The sequence below is a fragment of the Aotus nancymaae genome, unplaced genomic scaffold, assembly GCF_030222135.1.
Source record: "Aotus nancymaae isolate 86718 unplaced genomic scaffold, 86718_ANA_hifiasm-v0.15.2.pri h1tg000076l, whole genome shotgun sequence".
In the NCBI taxonomy this organism is placed as follows: domain Eukaryota; kingdom Metazoa; phylum Chordata; class Mammalia; order Primates; family Aotidae; genus Aotus; species Aotus nancymaae.
The window spans coordinates 20,963,939-20,982,050 of record NW_026988491.1 but is presented as its reverse complement, the minus strand read 5'-3'; the positions used below and the strand labels follow the sequence as shown (position 1 = coordinate 20,982,050).

Below are 18,112 nucleotides of genomic sequence, written 5' to 3'. Positions count from 1 at the left end.
AACACAAAATGAGCAGTAAAGTAGGAGGGCGGTCCTCTCTCTTCCACCCCATCCTTTCACGTCCTGTCTAGGAGTCGCTGCGGCATCTTTCCAGACTTTTCTATGCATATATAATGTGTTCATACATAAGTAAAGCAGCCCCCTCACAAAATGGAACCACACTGTGCCTATCCCTTTCACTTTATTTGCACATATTTGAGACACACTTATGTTGATGACAGCGTAGTATTCCATCGTGTGGCTCCTCTGATTGGTTTATGCATTTCCCAGCTGATAGGCATTGAGGTGATTTCTTTGTCTTTTGTGTGTGTGTTTAGGCTTCCAGAAGGATGATTGCTTAAGCTTAGGGTCACTGAATGTTTACAATTTATTTTTGGCAGAGGAATATATAAACAGGATGTAGCCAATTAAAAGTTATTCATGACCATTGCATAAGGCAATACTATATTAACTTATGTTAACTTTAACACCGTGTTTAGTATGTTCATTTATTTTCATTGAATTATATTAATATATGTCAGTCTGCTAGGGTTGCCATTTAAAAATACCACAGATCGTCTAGGCACGGTGACTCACACCTGTAATCCCAGCACTTTGGGAGGCCTAGGTGTGTGGATCACGAGGTCAAGAGATCGAGACCATCCTGGCCAACATGGTGAAACCCTATCTCTACTAAAAAGACAAAAATTAGCTGGGCGTGGTGGCGCACGCCTTGTAGTCCCAGCTACTTGGGAGGCTGAGGCAGGAGAATCGCTGGAACCTGGGAGGCGGAGGTTGCAGTGAGCTGAGATCGTGCCATTGCACTGCAGGCTGGTGACAGAGCGAGACTCCATCTCAAAAAAACAAACCAAAAAAACCCCCACAGATTGGGTGGCTTAGACAACATTTGTTTTCTTACAGTTCTTGAGGCTGGAAGTCCAAGATCAGGGAGGCAGCACGGCCAGGTTCCCGTGGGCTTTGCTTCTCCGTCTGGTAGACGGTGCCTTCTTGCTGTGCCCTGGTGTAGAGGAGAGGAGTGAGCTCTCTGCTGTCTCTTCCTGTGAGGATGCGGCTCCCATGTGGCCCCACCCTCGTAACCTCATCGTTAACCCTTATCACCTCCCAGAGGCCTCGTCTTCAAAACCCATCCCCTTGGGTTAGGACTTCAACACATGAATTTTGAGGAGACGGTTCAGCTCCCAGCAAAGCATTACTACTTCTATGCGGGGCAGTGAGGGTCAGTGTTGAAAGTTTCTGAGCGGTTGGCCTGCGAGTTGACTGTGTTGGTTTCCTTGTCTGGTGCTGTGTAACAAAACGTCCCAAACCCAGTGGCCTCCAGCGCTGGTCGTGTTATCTGCTCACAGTGTGGCCAGGCTCAGCGTGGGGTTGGTCTCTGCTCTGCGATGTCTGGGCCCTCCCTGGGGTGGCTCAAGCCTCAGCAGCCTGGTGGGCCATATCTGGGGTCTGGGGCTTCTGCTGGCCAGGGCCCTGGACGGCAGTGCCTTCTTCTCCCCGACATGCCCTCTCTAGTATGGGGTCTAGGCATCAGGAAGGAGGAGGCAGAACCTTCCAGCCCTTTTGCAGCCTGGGCCAGGGACTGAAGGATGTGTCTCCTGAGGGACCCAGCAGTCTCAGGTCCACCCTGCTCCAGGACAGGGGAGTGGAGGCCCCCTTCAGAGCGGGAGCGCCTGGGGTCGGGGAGGGAGGGAACACACGCTCTGAGGCCATCTCCCACCATGTCCTTTGCCTCAGACCTTTTGGCCTTATTTGTGTTTTTCTTTTTTTGAGACAGAGTCTTGCTCTGTCGCCCAGGCCGGAGTGCAGTGGCGTGATCTTGGCTCACTGCAACCTCCGCCTCCCGGTTCTAAGGAATTTTCTGCCTCAACATCCTCAGTAGCTGGGATTATAGGTGCCCACCACCATACCTGGCTAATTTTTGTAGTTTTAGTAGAGATGAGACTTCACCATCTTGGCCAGGCTGGTCTTGAACTCCTGACCTCTTGATCCACCCGTCTTGGCCTCCCAAAGTACTAGGATTACAGGTGTGAGCCTATGCGTCCGGCCAATTTTTTTGTATTTTTAGTAGAGATGGGGTTTCACCATGTTGGCCAGGCTGGTCTTGAACTCCTGACCTTGTGATTCACCAGCCTTGGCCTCCTAAAGTGCTGGGATTACAGGTGTGAGCCTATGCGCCCGGCCTTGTTTGTGTTTTTCTCTACTCCTCTTCTTTACAGCCACCGGCCTCTTTCTGTGAGCCGCAGACGCCCTCCTGGCTGCCTCTTCCCCCTCCGAGGTGCTCTGTGGGAGTTGCTGACAGAACTGTGTAGCCTCGAAGGCCTGTGGGTTTATGCCAGAGCCAGAAGTGCCCTCCCCACACTGAGGTTGTACACATGTTAGTTTCGTGTTCCAAGTCCTGGCTTGCCACACTGTCCTGAGTGCCACCTGGCAGAGAGACAACAGCACCCAGTGCACAAGTCGGGTGTCGTTCCTGGGGTGGAACTGGGCACCCCCAGCCAGGCTCATGTTCCTGGGTATGATGAAATCTGGCTTCTCCATGTCTCTGTTTTCCTTGCCTGTGAACTGGGGGTGATGTGGGTTCTGTTAGAATCTCTTGGGATCTTGGGTCCACCATACCTGGATGCATCTGTGGCTTCTGGAGTGGTTGGTTGTGTTTCTTTGTTGTTTAGACAAATTATGTGACTCCAAGTCCCTCCTGGTGCCGGGAAAGCTCGGGCCGGGTGCGGAGCTGCCTGCTGCTCTGGGTTCGTTTCCCTTGGGCTCTCCACGTGCCACTGTGCCTTGTCGGGCACGATGCCAGGCTCGGGGTGATGAGGTGACCTCTCCGGATGCTTCCTCACAGTCCCCAGAATGAGAGCGAGGAGGGCCTGGCCCTCTCTGGCTCCCTGCCTGGCTCGTGTCCTCCTGACTAGGGCAGTTACTGAGGCCCAGGACTCTGAGGGGCCACAGGGGCCCCACGCTCCATGGAAACCAGGGTGGGAGCTCTCGTGGGGGCCACAGGCAGGGGGCTTCATAGGGTGGAGGAGCTCCTGGAACACAGAATCCGAGCCAGGCCTGGAGGGCGTGGCCTTGGCAGGCTCTTCTGCAAATCCCACCCCACATCTGAGCCCAGGTCTGGAGGCGGCAGGTGAAGGCCCCTGGACAGGGGCTGCTGCTCTGTGCCTGGGGGCTACTGGTCCATGGCCTGCCCCTTGAACGTCTCATCCCATTCTGACCTGGAACGGATGCTGCACTCGCCTTTGCAACCCAGGTGCGCCATTGTCTTGACCTCAGAGTCCTGAGTACTTTGCTGAGTGGTTTGTTCATTGCTGGCTGAGCGGCCGCTGCGAGTCTGAAAAGCGGTGCTCCTCAGCGCCTCCCGTGTGCTGGGCGTGTGGAGTGGCATGGGGTGCGGCCAAGCTAAGTGGGACTCTCAGCACAGCACGTCGGTGGGGGTGTCCCCTGGGCAGGACCAGGGCGGGCTTGCCAGCCACTGCAGACTTTGAGCAGAGCTGCGAGAGAGGAAGAAATGTTGGGGGATTGGGCAGGGTGGGGTCCCTGGAGGCCGGGACAGGTTCTGAGGAGGTAAAGCGGGGCTTCAAGTCCCCATGTGGCTGGAGCAAAGCATGCAAGGAGTCTCGGGCAGTGAGGGGCTGGATCCCGGTGGTTGTCAGGGTGCCCTGCTGAGTGCTTTGGGGCCCTCTGGGAGCTTTGGAGTCAGAGAGACGTGATTGCAGCTGTGCTTTAAGAAGCCAGGTGGGCGCCGGGGTCCTGGAGGAGGGAGGGTCAAGGGGGTGGTCGTGGGTGGGGAATGGGAAGTGGGGATGCCCAGGCTCTCTTCTCCTTTGCCACGCGTTCTGGAGGCTGCTCCTGGGATGGCGCCGGTAGGACCCGTGACTCCCGCGGCGTCTGAGTGACCCTGACTCTCTTTGTGTCTGCAGATGGCATCCACAGCGTCACGGCCCTCTGCACCCTGCGTGTCACCATCATCACAGATGACATGCTGACCAACAGCATCACCGTCCGCCTGGAAAACATGTCCCAGGAGAAGTTCCTGTCCCCACTGCTAGCCCTGTTCATGGAGGGGGTCGCCGCGGTGCTGTCCACCAGCAAGGAGGACATCTTCGTCTTCAACGTCCAGAACGACACCGATGTCAGCGCCAACATCCTGAACGTGACCTTCTCGGCGCTGCTGCCCGGCGGCGTCCGTGGCCAGTTCTTCCCGTCGGAGGACCTGCAGGAGCAGATCTACCTGAACCGGACGCTGCTGACCACCATCTCCACGCAGCGCGTGCTGCCCTTCGACGACAACATCTGCCTGCGAGAGCCCTGCGAGAACTACATGAAGTGCGTCTCTGTGCTGCGCTTCGACAGCTCCGCGCCCTTCCTCAGCTCCACCACCGTGCTCTTCCGGCCCATCCACCCCATCAACGGCCTGCGCTGCCGGTGCCCGCCCGGCTTCACCGGGGACTACTGCGAGACGGAGATCGACCTCTGCTACTCCAACCCGTGCGGTGCCCACGGCCGCTGCCACAGCCGCGAAGGCGGCTACACCTGCGAGTGCTTCGAGGACTTCACGGGTAGGTGCCTGTGGCCTGCAGGTGGCCAGGCTCACCCCAGCTTTGGACACACGTCCCAGGTCACATGGCCGAGGGTTTTGGGTGGTTTCCTCTGTCCACGTCCCTCCAGGGAAAAGGGTCAGAGGACGGGCGCTGGGCCCAGGTGTGGGCTCCACGAACCTTGAGATGATTTCGGCAACGGCACTTTCTTTTTTTTTTTTTTTTCCCTGAGATGGAGCCTCACTCTGTTGCCCAGGCTGGAGTGCAGTGGCGCAATCTTGGCTCACTGCAACCTCCACCTCCCAGGTTCAAGCGATTCTCCCGACTCAGCCTCCGGAGTAGCTGGGATTACAGGCACCTGCCACCACGCCTGGCTAATTTTTGTGTTTTTAGTAGAGACAGGGTTTCACCATGTTGGTCAGGCTGGACTTGAACTCCTGACCTCAGGTGATCCGCCCGCCTCGGCCTCCCAAAGTGCTGGGATTACAGGCGTGAGCCACCCAGCCACTAACAACGTCACTTTCTTAGCCAGCTCGGGACCTCCCTGACCGTAGCCCACGGCTCACTCACCTCCTCTGCCTGAGTTAACCCCCTGCTTTAGGAGAACAGCAGAGCAAGGTTGCAGGGTGAGATCTACTTAAAACCTAAATGCACAAAGTGCCGTGTGTTGCTTTTAAGTGACTTTCAGGTTGAAGTACTTTATTCCAGATTGCAAGCTTAACTGCTTAGCATAAAACAGCGGGACCCGGCGGAAATCCCTGAGCCGTTAATCATTTAAGTCTTGAAAGCCCGTGTTTTTCATGCCACTGTAGAAATTTTGTGACTCATCCCGCCGCCTCTGAAGATGCTCTTTCCTTGAGGTCTCCTGACTCATCAAGATGAATTACTCCAAATGCAGCCAACGGTGCATTTGGAGTAATTGTTGCATTTTTTAAAAAAAATAAAGAGCCAGCCAGAGAGCTGAATGTGTCCAAAAACACACGTTCTCTGCATCTCGGCCACAAACCTTGCTTTGGTCTTCGATCGTCTGTTCCATAAAATGATGGCTCATTTGAAAAATGAGTTGACAGTGTCCCAGTGGTGCATAGTCTGTTTTTCTTTTTTTTTGAAAGCTCTCTGGGATTAGGTGGGATTTGGTTTGTACCGGAGGTAACTTTGAGACGCTTCCATCGACTGTGTCCTCGATTAATCTGTTTAATATAAACACCTGAGCCATCGTTAGCTGCTCGTTAGCAGCACATAGCACAGGTTTATCAAGCTTATAACAAGGGTTTGAGGTATTAGCAGATATTTATCAGGCAGGAAGAGCGCCGGGGAGCAGAGAGAGGGGAAGGATGGCTTTCGAGGTTCTCTGCATCAGAAGTGGAGGGAAAACCACCACAGCGTGGGTGTTGGCAGTCCAATGCAATGAGGCTCCCGGCTCGGGCGCCCTGCGCCTGGCGCCCCAGGTTGGTGGCACTCCGGTCATAGAGCGGGTGAAAGGAAGGCACCGTGGTCACCTGCCCCTTGGTGTTCCCACACCCAATAGTCTGTGGCTGTCTGTTGGTGCCGTCTGGGTCTGGGGCTCTTCCCCCAGCTGTCTCTGAGTGCTAATCCTAAATTCCTGGCTTGGCTGTGTGCAAGGCAGGCAGGCAGAGGCGGCGGGAGACCCCCGCCTCCCACAGCCCACACCTGTGTTGGAGTTGGTGTTGTGGCGGGGAGGAGGGGGTAGCTATGACCAGGCCTGAACCGGGCCCCCTCCCCTGCTCTGAGTGTCAGTGGATTCCAGTTCTGTGTCAGCTTCCCAAGGTCCCCTTCCTCCCCTTTGCCCCTCGTGGCCTTGAGTGGGCCGCTCTGCCTCTCTGAAGCACCTGCTTGGATGTAGCAGCGGCCAGCACGGTAAGCGTTCCTCCCATGAACCAGTGCCCACCATGTGCCATGTGGTCCGGGTGGGGGTGCTTCACCAACTTTCCTGCTTCCGATGAAGAAGCCATAGCCGGGAAGGAGCCTGTTGTGCTCCCAGGAGTTGGCAAGGGCGCCATCTTTACTCGGTCCGCAGATATTGAGTACCTACTGTATACCAGGCCAGCACACACAGCCAGACCTCCCCCAGCACATTCCAGGGGGTGACCAAGTTCATCTGTGCCGTTGGCTAATTTCATGGGTAGAGGGGACCCTGTAAGCACCCCCCACCTCTGGCTTTGTCAGATGAGTCAGAAGCCCTAGGGTGGCGTCTCACATGGCTTTGAGACCGGGCATCGCCAGTCCAGGCTGCAGTAAGCTTGGGCTGCACTGGGTGGGGGCGGCCGAGGCCCCTGGGGATCCCGGGGCCAGCAGATCACCCCGATGATGATTGACCCATTGTGGGGGAATCCACCTCCTGAGTTTGTCAGGTTTCCTTTTCATCAGGAGAGTCATTTTTAGAACTCTAATGACTGGGGAACGGCCAAGTCTGTCATCACCAGTAAGACCCACTAACATGTAATGATTGGCATGAGACTAGTTTGAATCTCTTTTGGTACTAAAATTATCATATGTATTTCCCTCCGAGATAAGGCTAATTAAGACTGATTATTTCTACTCCGTCCCTCTTCCTCTCTTTCTCCCTCTTTCCCTTTGAAGCGCTCCTTTTTCTGCGTGGAGGTAATTGAGCTCATTTATTCATGATGAAAGTGCTGCTGTCGTCACGGGGTCTTATTACTTGCTCCCTGGTAAGCCGAGCTCGGGGCCTCACGGTTGTGAGGTTGTAACCGGCTGCTGGAAGCCACTGGCTTCCTGTGTTGTGGGATGTGAGATGGCAGGAGCTGGATGAAGGAAGTAGCAATCAATTTTGGGAAAAGCTCAATGAATTTGATGCTGGAGAAAATACTGACAGCTCTCCCGCGTCTCTGAAATCCATTTTGGTTTTAGAGAATTCTGTTCAAGGCCCCAGTGTACATGGCTGCCCCTGGTCTTTGCAGGGAACGGAGGGCTGCCGGCCGCTTATGGCGCTGAGACTGTGGTTGGGGTCTGCAGCCATCCCATTCCCCAAAAGGGACAGGGACAGGAAGCCTTAAGGCCCTGGCATCTTAGATGTGCCTGGGACGCTCTCCCAGTTTCTCCGCTCTGCAGAGGTTCATGAACAACCATGAGAGGCAAACTCGGGCTTGTGTTCCTCGGTTCCCAGCCCCTTAGGCTTTTTGTAAACATTGTAGTTTTGCTTTTTGTTAAATTGCTCGAGGACATGGGTCAGGCTCTGACTTGGCTCCTGTGAGTCCAGACAGGGCCCTGTCTCATCTCCCTTCTGCACCTGCTGTCCCTTCATCTGAAACATGTCTCCTCATCCATCTGCCCATCGTGAACCTCCCTCAAAATCTACTTCAGCAGCTGTCCCCTGCTCTGAGAAGGTTCTAGAAGTTTCCCAACCTCGTCCAATGGATCATAGCCTCCCTTGAAGCTTTCTGGGTGCCTGCCTTATGCCTTTGTTGGTCCACCCCCACACTGGATGTGGTTCACACACTTCCATGTCTCTGGACCCCGGGATGCCAGGGACTGTAGCTAATGGTCGTGTGTGTGTGTTTTGAGACAGTCTCACTCTGTTGCCCAGGCTAGAGTTCGGTGGTGTGATCTCAGCTCACTGCAACCTCCGCTTCCCGGGTTCAAGTGATTTTCCTGCCTCAGCCTCCTAGGTAACTGGGATTACAGGCATGCACCACCACCCGGCTAATTTTTTGTATTTTTAATAGAGACGGGGTTTCGCTTTGTTGGCCAAACTGGTCTTGAACTCCTGACCTCAGGAGACTCGTCTGCCTTGCCTCCCAATGTGCTAGGCTTACAGGCATGAGCCATCGTGCCTAGCTGGACTATAGCTAATATTTAGTGTGTGTGCTGCTGTGCTGGTCACTGATCTAGATGATTCCACATGTATTTTCTCATTTACTTCTCAAGGCAGCTCTGTGACCTCGTTTTATAATGGAGAAACTGAGGTACAAGACATCAAAGCATCTAGCCCAGTGGTTCTCCTCTAGGGGTGATTTTGCCCCCACAGGGGACATTTGACAAAATCAGAAGACATTTTTGGTTGTCACAGCTAGGGGCGGGGGTGCTGGTGGGATGAGGCCAGGAATACTGCTTGACATCTGTAGTGCACAGGACCGCCGGTCCCACGGCAGATAACTGGCCTCAGTCCCGAAGGCAAGGACCCTGCTGCCTGCCCTGCAGCGGGTGGGGTCGGGATTCAAACCTGGGCATTGTGGCTTCTCAGCTGCAGCTGCAGGCCCTCGCGGGTGGAATGGCAGGCCGGGTTTACCAGCTTAGCCGATCCTTCCTCTTGCTTCATTTGTTTAACAGCATTTTGTAAAAGGCCCCTTCCGTGCTGGTCACTGGGTTTAAAGGGGCAGTGTGGGCCGGGTACGGTGGCTCATGCCTATAATCCCAGCACTTTGGGAGGCCAAGGTGGGCACATCAGGAGATCGAGGCCAACATGGCGAAACCCTGTCTCTGCTAAAAATACAAAAATTAGCTGGGCCTGGCAGCCTGTGCCTATAATCCCAGTTACTCTGGAGGCTGAGGCAGGAATGAGCCAAGATCGTGTCATTGCACTCCAGCCTCGTGACAGAGCCAGATTCCATCAATCAATCAATCAAGGGGCATTGTGATGGGCGGTGTGGAGCAGCTGGGAGTGGCTTCTCGGCTATTAACCTCGCACCAAGGGGCTGAGAGAACACGTTCCTTCCCAGCAAAAAACCTGACCTCATGAAATCAGACCGGCCTTAGGACTGGATTTTGAATCCTGTGCTGCTCTTTCGCCTCCTCTCCCTAATTAAACCATCACGACCACTCCGTGCTAAAATGGGCAGTATTCTACTGGTGACCAAGAGCGCCAGTCCAGGGCTCTGCTGTCCCAGGTATCTGTGACAACCCAGGAGATGGGACAGTTGTCATCCCATTCCGTCAACACCCAGGTGCACCCCTGGGTGGGTTTCCTTTTTTCTTTTCTTTCTTTCCTTGTTTTTTTTTTTTTTTTTTTTTGAGACAGTGTCACACGGTCGCCTGGGCTGGAGTGCAGTGGTGTGATCTCTGCTCACTGCAACCTCCACCTCCCTGGTTCACCTGATTCTCCTGCCTTAGCCTCCCGAATAGCTGAGATTGCAGGTGCCCATCACCATGCCCAGCTAAGTTTTTTGTATTTTCAGTAGAGACAAGGTTTCACTGTGTTGGTCAGGCCGGTCTCAAACTCCTGACCTTGTGATCCACCTGACTCAGCCTCCCAAAGTGCTGGGATTACAGATGTGGGCCACCGCACCCAGCCAAGAGGTGAGTTTCACAAACCCCCGGGAGGGTCAGATGCTCTAGACCTCCAGCCTCTTGCCTCTGGTCCCTGGAGGGTACCAGCTGGTCCCCGTACCAGCTCCAGATACTCCCTGCTCCGATCCTGCTTCCTTTCCCTGTCCCTCATCTCATTCCACAGGCTCATGGTGGATGCTCCAGCCCCACGTTCTGTCTCTCGACATAGCCTGATGACTCTGCCTCCCCAGCCTAGCTCTTCCCTCTGCTGCCGTCCCATTATCATGTTATCACCTTGGTGGGGCCTCCTCCCGCCCTCCCTGCTGCCCCCTCCTGCCCTGATGATCCCGTCTTCCTGGAGTGCCCAGAATACCTGGTAAAACACATGTTGGTCGCATCAGTGCCGTGTTCAAGCCTTCCTGGGGTGACTGGTGCTCCAGTATAGAGTGCACTCGGAGATCTAGCCTCACCCGTGGCTCCCCGTGCTCAGGTCACTCTGGCCCTCGGGAAGCATGCTAGCTCCCCTCACCATCACGCTTGTCCCCCCAGCACACCTTCCCCAGGTCTTCCCTGAATGTTCCCTCCCTACCCCGCTCCTCTGTCCTCCCTGCAGCCCCCACCCCTGTGGCGGTGTTGGCTTGTCATCGTCACCTTTCTCCCTCTGCACTAGATGCAGAGAGCAGCGCCCTCTGCCCAACAGCACATGCCCATGGCCCGGCGTGGCACCAGCCTGCAGCGGGCACCATGTGCAAATGAGACGGGGTTGGCTGTCCCGCCACCCCCCTCCGCCCTCGTCGTAGACCAGAGAAAATGCCCTCAGGGTTGGCCATTCATTCTGTGCTGTGGTCAGAGTGCCCCTGTGCTGCCTCCGGTACTGAGCTGGAAGGAATGGGACTCTCCAAGAATGTGTTCCCTTCCCTGTCTCCTTTGTACCTTCCAGGGGATGCCAAGGTATGTCTGACTTTGTCCTGGCTGTGTGAGCACCGGCTAAGCTCCCACGCCAGTCTCCGCTTGTGCTGGTCACAGCCGTGAGCCGGAGCATGGACTCCCAACCTCTGGCATTCCCAGGACGCGCTTCCCTTACTCATCTCTCTCCACCCTGTGAGCGGGTGATTTGTCATCATAGTAACGCCTTCATCTTCGCATGGGGCACATTCCTGAGTGGCAGCTCTGATAGCACAGGAAGGGCGGGCTTTTCTGCAAGGTGAACGTCTTGGAGGTGGAAGGCAACACGTCACTTTCACTAACCTCGTGTCTGGGTAAAGGCAGACCCAGACGCCCCTCCCATGTGTGCCAGTGGTCTGGGGCTTCTGTTAGGGTCGAGTTTATTCTTGATCCCTGCTTTTAGGACCCTGGGGCTTCAAGAATAATCATCTTCCCCCAACCCACCTCCCCCCGTTGGAGTCTCGCTCTGTCCAGCCTGGAGTGCAGTGGCACAATCTTGGCTCACTGCAACCTCTGCCTCCCAGGTTCAAGTAATTCTCCTGCCTCAGGCTCCCAAGTAGCTGGGATTACAGGCATATGCCAACACACGGGGCTAACTTTTGTATTTTTAGTAGAGACAGGGTTTTACCATGTTGGCCAAGCTGGTCTCGAACTCCTGACCTCCCGATCCGCCCGCCCGCCTCAGCCTCCCAAAGTGCTGGGATTACAGATGTGAGCCACCCACGGCACCCAGCGGAGAATAGTCTTTTCTAGATTGCTGAGCTCAAAGCCTGCCAGTCGGGGCTGTCCCTGGGCCCCGTGCTGAATTTCTGGGGTTTTGGGTGCTCCCTAGCTGGGGCCTTAGCTTGGTTTCGGAATTGGTAGGTGAGTAGCCACTTGGGATCACATCAGTGCTGCTGGCTTTGAGCTTTGTACCAACTCCGTAGGCTGGGACAATCACAGTTGTCCTGTGTGAGGGTCCCCTCTGTAGGTCAGAGTCCCCAGCTGTCCCTACGAGGGCCTCCTGGGACCAGGGACGTTCTGTGTAGGCTCAAGGACAGAGAAATTTTTGGAGTAAAAATATCATCTGTGTGCTTACGGGAAAAATCTTAAAAATAAATTCTGGCCCTTCTCCGATTCTGTTGTAAAACGTGTATGTCATTCCAGCTGTGCGTTTTATCTTGGGTTCTCATCAGAGTTGCGTGGTTTCCGTCTTCATGTAATACGCTCATGCACTCATTGGTCCCAGCCTGCAAATTCTGCACTTTCAGATAAGGTCCTCGTTTGTGGTGAGCTGTGCCTTCACCCAGCAGAGTGACGTTAGCTCGGCACAGGGTCGAAGGTGGGCCAGTGCTCACGAGGCTTACAGGATTAAAGCTTCACTCCCAAGTATCCCTAGTAAAGTTGCATTAGTCCTGAAACCCGAGAGTTAATTATCATTCAAAATGAAAATCATTACATAACCTATAATTAAAATCTCAAAGCAGAAACAGAATCCTTTCTTAGGAAAATATGGTCTTCAGATATTCAGGATACTTCAAGTTTTCTCTTCTGGGGGCTTCTCAGGTCTCTTGCATTTGGCTTTTGTTTTTTTTTTTTGAGATGGAGTCTTGCTCTGTCACCCAGGCTGGAGTGCGGTGGCACTTTCTCTTCTCACTGCAGCCTTGCAGCCTTTGCCTCTTGGGTTCAAGCAGTTCTCCTGCCTCAGGCTCCTGAGTAGCTGGGACTACAGGCGCAGGCCACCAGGTCTGGCTAATTATTGTATTTTTAGTAGAGACAGGGTTTCACCATGTTGACCAGGCTAGTCTCGAACTCCTGACCTCGTGATCCACCAGCCTCAGCCTCCCAAAATGCTGGGATTACAGGCGTGAGCCACCACACCCGGCTACGTTTGGCTTTTTCTGCATAGCACAGGTTTTGAAATCCACCATGTCTCTGGTACGTTCTTGTAAAGTTGGGGGTATTATTTCATTTCTAGGCAACTCAGCTCTCTATTAAAATCATGCTGGGGGATTGGGGTGTGGGTAAATTTAGCCAGATGTGTCCTGTTCTCCACGAAATTTCTTTCCCCAAAGTTGGGGCTTTCGATAAACAGAATTAGTGTCCTGCACGGAGTGTGCAGGCACAGCCCAGCTGCACTGGGACCCAGCACAGTCCTCACACTCGCCCTGCAGTCCTCATCTGGCTTCTGTGAGCTTCCTAAGGCTGCCGTAACTGGTCAGCACAAACTGAGTGGCTGAGGACGACAGAAATCTATTGTCTCAAGCCGGGCACGGCGGCTCATGCCTGTAATCCCAGCATTTTGGGTGGATGAGGTGGATGGGTCACTTGAGGTCAGGAGTTCAAGACTAGCCTCTGTCATCCCAGCACTTTGGGAGGCTGAGGCAGGTAGATCATCTGAGGTCAGGAGTTCAAGACCAACCGGGCCAACATGGTGAAACTCCATTTCTACTGAAAATACAAAATTAGCTGGGCATGGTGGCAGGTGCCCGTAGTCCCAGCTACGTGGGAGGCTGAGGCAGGAGAATCAGTTGAACCCGGGTGGCCTCCAGAAGCTGAGGAAGGCAGAGCAGCAGGCCCTACCCAGGGCCTCCCAGAGCAGCCCTGCCCGCACACTGACTGCAGGGCTTCTGCCCTCCAGAATAGTAAGAATGAATTCATGCTGCTTAAGCCGCTCGTGTGTGGAAATGTTACAGTGGCAAACCCAGGAGGTGGAGGTTGCAGTGAGCCAAGTTCGTACCACTGTACTCCAGCCTGGGCAACGAGAGCAAATGAAAGTCCATCTCAAAAAAAAGAAAAAACAAAAAGACTAGCCTGACCAACATGGTGAAACCCCATCTCTACTAGAAACAAAACATAAAAGTTAGCTGGGTGTGGTGGCGAGCACCTGGAATCCTAGCTACTTGGGAGGCTGAGGCAGGAGAATTGCTTGAATCTGGGAGGTGGAGGTTGCAGTGAGCTGAGATCACGACACTGCACTCTAGCCTGGGAGACAGAGTGAGACCCTGTTTCAAAAAAAAAAAAAAAAAAGAAAAGAAAAAACCTATTGTCTCACTGTTCTGGAGGCCAGAAGTTCAAAACCAAAGTCCCTGCAGGGCTGTGCTCTTTCCAAAGGCTTTAGGGGAGGATGCTTCCTGGTGTCTTCCAGCTTGTGGGGGCCCCGGGTGGTCTCTGATTGACAGATGCGTCACTGCAGTCTCCGCCTCCGTCTTCACACTGCGTTCTTCCTGTGCACGGCTGTCTCTGTCCAGGTTTCCCTGTAATTGTAAGGACACCCGTCACTGGACTAGGGCCCACGCTGATGACCTCATCTTAACTATCATATCTACAAAGACCCTATTCAAGTAAGGTCACTTTCAAGGGTTCTGGGAGTTAGGAATTGAGCATATTTTTCTGGGGACACAATTCAGCACTGGGTGCTCCTCAGCTGGGGAGCTAAGGAGTTTGGGAATTGGCCTCTGGCGCTTCTCCCTGGCCTGCCTGTCCCGTGTCGGCTAGGGCCACAGGCTGCTGCGGGGTGGGAGACAGGTTTCTGTTTGGTGTGTTTACCTTTGCGAATGCTAAGAACAGGAGCAGAGGGTTCTCCACGTCCCACCTGGACAGCTTAGAGTTGGGCGAGTTGGGCGAGCTGACCTGGGTATAGAATGTGAGTCGGAAACAAATGTCTGCACAGAAACGTCTTCCTACAGTTAGAAAAGTGGCTGGAGCCATCCTGGCTTCCACAGTGAAACCCTGTCTCTACTAAAAATACAAAAAATTAGCTGGGCGTGGTGGCAGGCGCCTGTAGTCCCAGCTACTCGGGAGGCTGAGACAGGAGACTCGCTTGAACCCGGGAGGAGGAGGTTGCAGTGAGCCGAGTTCGTGTCATTGCACTCCAGCCTGGGTGACAGTGACTCCGTCTCAAAAAAAAAAAAAAAGTGGGTGGAAGACAAGCCACACGCAGTGAAAACCTGGCTGTTGTTTAAAGCACAACATTCCCATGACTTCTCTGTCTGCGCTGTTGAGGGGAGATGAGGCTGCCTGGCCGGGCTGGCTGCAGGCCGTGAGCGTCTGTGTATGTGCTGGAGGGATGCCGCTTCTGCAGAGAGTGCAGGCTCCGTGAGCGCCGGGCTGGGCTCGCGTGTCGAAGGCTCCAGGAAGACTGACCCAGGAGCAGGTGTGCTGGATGAATATCAGTGGGGGAGACCAGGAGAAACAAACTCTGAAAGATGGAAGAATGGGTTCAAACTGTCCATTTACTGGCGGTTAGCCCTTGCAGTGCTCTTGAGGTGGCTCAGGCGTCTTACTGTACTTGGAGGCAAATTGTGCTTGCTCACTCACCCCTGCATGCATCTCCCATGGCCGCTGGGACATTTCCACACACAAGGGACCTAACGCAGCACCAATTCATTCTTGCTGTTCTGAAGGACAGGAACCTGCAGTCACGGCCTGGGCCAGGCTGCTCCGGGAAGCCCTGGGAAGAGGCTGCTGCTCTGCCTCCCCAACTTCCTCGGCCCCTCGTGCCTTCCTCCCCCACTCCGACCACTGCTTCCACCACGGCAGCACCTTCTGTCTCTCGCCCTCCCGCCTCCCTCTTACCAGGTTCCTGGTGATGACTTTGGGCCACAGGGTCCTCCAGGATGACCGCCACGTCTCAACATCCTCAGTCACACCTGCAGAGTCCCTTAGGCCATGTGAGGTCACACATCCTTGGCTTTCAGAGATGAGGATGTAGACACCTTTTGGGGTCCATTATCTTGCTAACCGCAACCCTGGCATTCAGTCGGTGCCTGGTAAATATTTGTCAAAGGCATGAGTAGTGATCAGGCTTCACCTTCGGTGCTGTGGTGGGGGCCTGGCCATGACCTGGACCCAGGGCTGCCGGGAGCTGCTGGGGAGTCGGAATTGAGCCTCTGCCCTGAGAGCAGTGACCCAGACAGCCTCAGGAGAGAGTGTTCTCTGCTATCGGTCCCCTGCCGGACACCACTTTCAAGCCTTCTCTGGTGTGGATGGACAAAGCCGCCTCTGTCCTGCTCCTGGGGGCTGGGGGCCAGGTTAATTGCGCACCTAAGGCCTGCCAGGGCTGGATGTGGTGGGGCTGCCCTTATCAGATGGAGCTGGCCAGGCATAATGGGGGTAGACTTTGTATTCATGAGGGCAGTTCCTTCCCCCCAACTCCAAGTGATGAATTAAGAATTCGTGCTGGCTTATTCTGGACATTGATCTGTCCCAGGGCACTTCTGTCCTGGCCCGCACTGGTGTGCAGGGGAATTTGAAGCGTTAGGGTGCTAAGCAGCCTTTCTCCATGATGAGTGGGGCTTTCACTAGCATTCCAGCTGAGTCCGGGACGCTGCTGTTCGCAGTTGGCACTCATCCCTGTGTGCTGATAACGTGCTGGGCACGCCCATTCCAGCCCTGCTGTGCTCAGCTGCCTGGCTCACCTTCCTCAGTTGTCTTTCTGTGCCCAGCAGGAGCGTGGCCAGACCCTACCCTACATCCAGGACCCCAGCCTGCCTCCCTCCGAGGCATGGTGGGGCCGGCCCTCTCCCTACCACCAGGAGCCAAGTGCTCAGTGGGGTACCAGGCTGCACAGCACCCTCTCCCTTGGGTTCAGGACCCAGGCCCATCCCACCCGCAGGTCCCACCTAACCCTACCCTCTGTGGACAAGGCTGTTTCCACGCTGTGCCCACCCGCATGGTCCCTGGAGAAAAGCAACTACCCTCACACCTATAATCCCAGCCCTTTGGGAGGCTGAGGTGGGCAGATCATGAGGTCAGGAGATTGAGACCATCTTGGCCAACATGGTGAAACCCTGGTTCTACTAAAAAATAACATAAAAAAATTAGCTGCGCATAGTGGCGCATGTGTGTAATCCCAGCTATTCGGGAGGCTGAGGCAGGAGAATCGTTTGAACCCAGGAGGTGGAGTTTACAGTGAGCTGAGATCGCGCCACTTCACTCCAACCTGGCAACAGAGCAAGACTCTGTCTCAAAAAATAAAAAAGGCAACTACTGAGGCCTGGAGGGCACAGGGGAGCCCTGCCTGCCCCACCGTGGCACTGTCTTCTCAGCATGTGCTGGGCCTGAGGGCAGCATGAAGGCTATGTCCCCTACCCCAGGACGCAGGAGTGTTGGCTTGGCCCCGGCTGCTCTGGACAGGACCCACCACCAGTCTGCCTCATCTCGGGTCCTGAAGGCCTCCTGAGCTCCCACCAATGTCCTTCTGAAGAGGGCCACGTCCCTGGCCCACCCCCTGGCTTGGAAGGACCCTGGCTTTGTTTTGAGGGGGTTGGAGGTGTTTTGCAGGGGGAGCTGAGATGGGATTCTAAACTCCAGGGTGGTGCTGGGGCCACGGGGACACTCATGGCCTGGTCGTCAGCAGGGCTGACCGCCCCCTAAGTGCCAGCTGTGTGTACCCCAGGTGCCAAGGACCAGGTGTGGTGGTATCCAGAGCCCTGGGGTTGCCCTCCCCACCAGTCTTGGCAACCAGGACTTTCAGAGTCTACTTGGGCCCAGGAGACGCTGTGTTCCTTTGGTACAGCAGGTCCTCAGGCGATAGCTTCCAGGTGCCACAAAAGCCCGGGGAGTAAGGGGTGTTTGATCTCCGGTGGCTCCAGGTCTTTGTGGGCTCTGGGAGGTACTGGGAGGTTTCAGGGGGCTGCTTCCTCAGGGGATTGACCCCAGAAAAGGGTTCCTGCTGACTCTGGCTGGTTTCCTCGGTGTGTTCTGGGCCTCGTTCTCTAGGGCTGCTGTGATAAGTGATCACAAACCAGGGCGCTGAAAACAGCCGCCATGCCTTCCCTCAGTTCTGCAGCTGGAAGGCCAAAATCGAGGTGTTGCCAGGGCCGGCCTTGCTTCCCGGCGGCTCTGGGAGGAGCCCCCCTGCCTCCCCAGTGCCTGGAAGCTGCAGGCCTTGGCTTGTGGCTGCCTGGCTTCTGGCTCTGCCTCCCTCTGCACGGCCTTTCTTCTCATTTCTAAGCTCCCTCCGTACTCATTTTACGCAAATTCATGTTGTGATTGCACGGAGCCCACCTGCTCATCGGATCTCCTCATCTCAAGATTCTTAACTTCATCGTTAAGGGCTGGCCATGCAGAGAAGACCAGCCCTCTGTGCGGCTTCTGCAGCACCAGGCACTTCCGCCATAGAAGTAACATTCCCTCTTTTGTCATATAAGGTAACATTCCCAGGGTGTAGGAATTACGATGTGGACACATCCTTTTGGGGGCCACCATGTAACCCCACCACAGGATGGGTTATTTGCTAGTCTTGCCCCATCATCTGTGTCCTGGAGAGGGAGGTTGTAGGGAGCCCCTCCTCTGATTCCAGGCTGGGGTTGCCTGGGCCAGCGGCGCCTGTGTGCTGCTGGAGCTGCAAGCGCCGGGAGGCGGTAAAACGTGCACCCACCCTTCAGGTTCGGCAGGGTTTCCAG

General features: G+C 55.0%; 1 protein-coding gene across 2 annotated transcripts in view; it reads left to right on the top strand.

Annotated features, from left to right (window-relative positions):
- The window catches only part of CELSR1 (cadherin EGF LAG seven-pass G-type receptor 1), a 177,214-nt gene that overhangs the window by 67,214 nt on the left and 91,888 nt on the right, over positions 1-18,112 (top strand). For both annotated transcript variants that reach the window (XM_064368229.1, XM_064368228.1), the window contains exon 2: positions 3,918-4,556. In XM_064368229.1, coding sequence (XP_064224299.1) covers positions 3,918-4,556 — 639 coding nt within the window. The remainder of the gene's footprint in view (positions 1-3,917; positions 4,557-18,112) is intronic.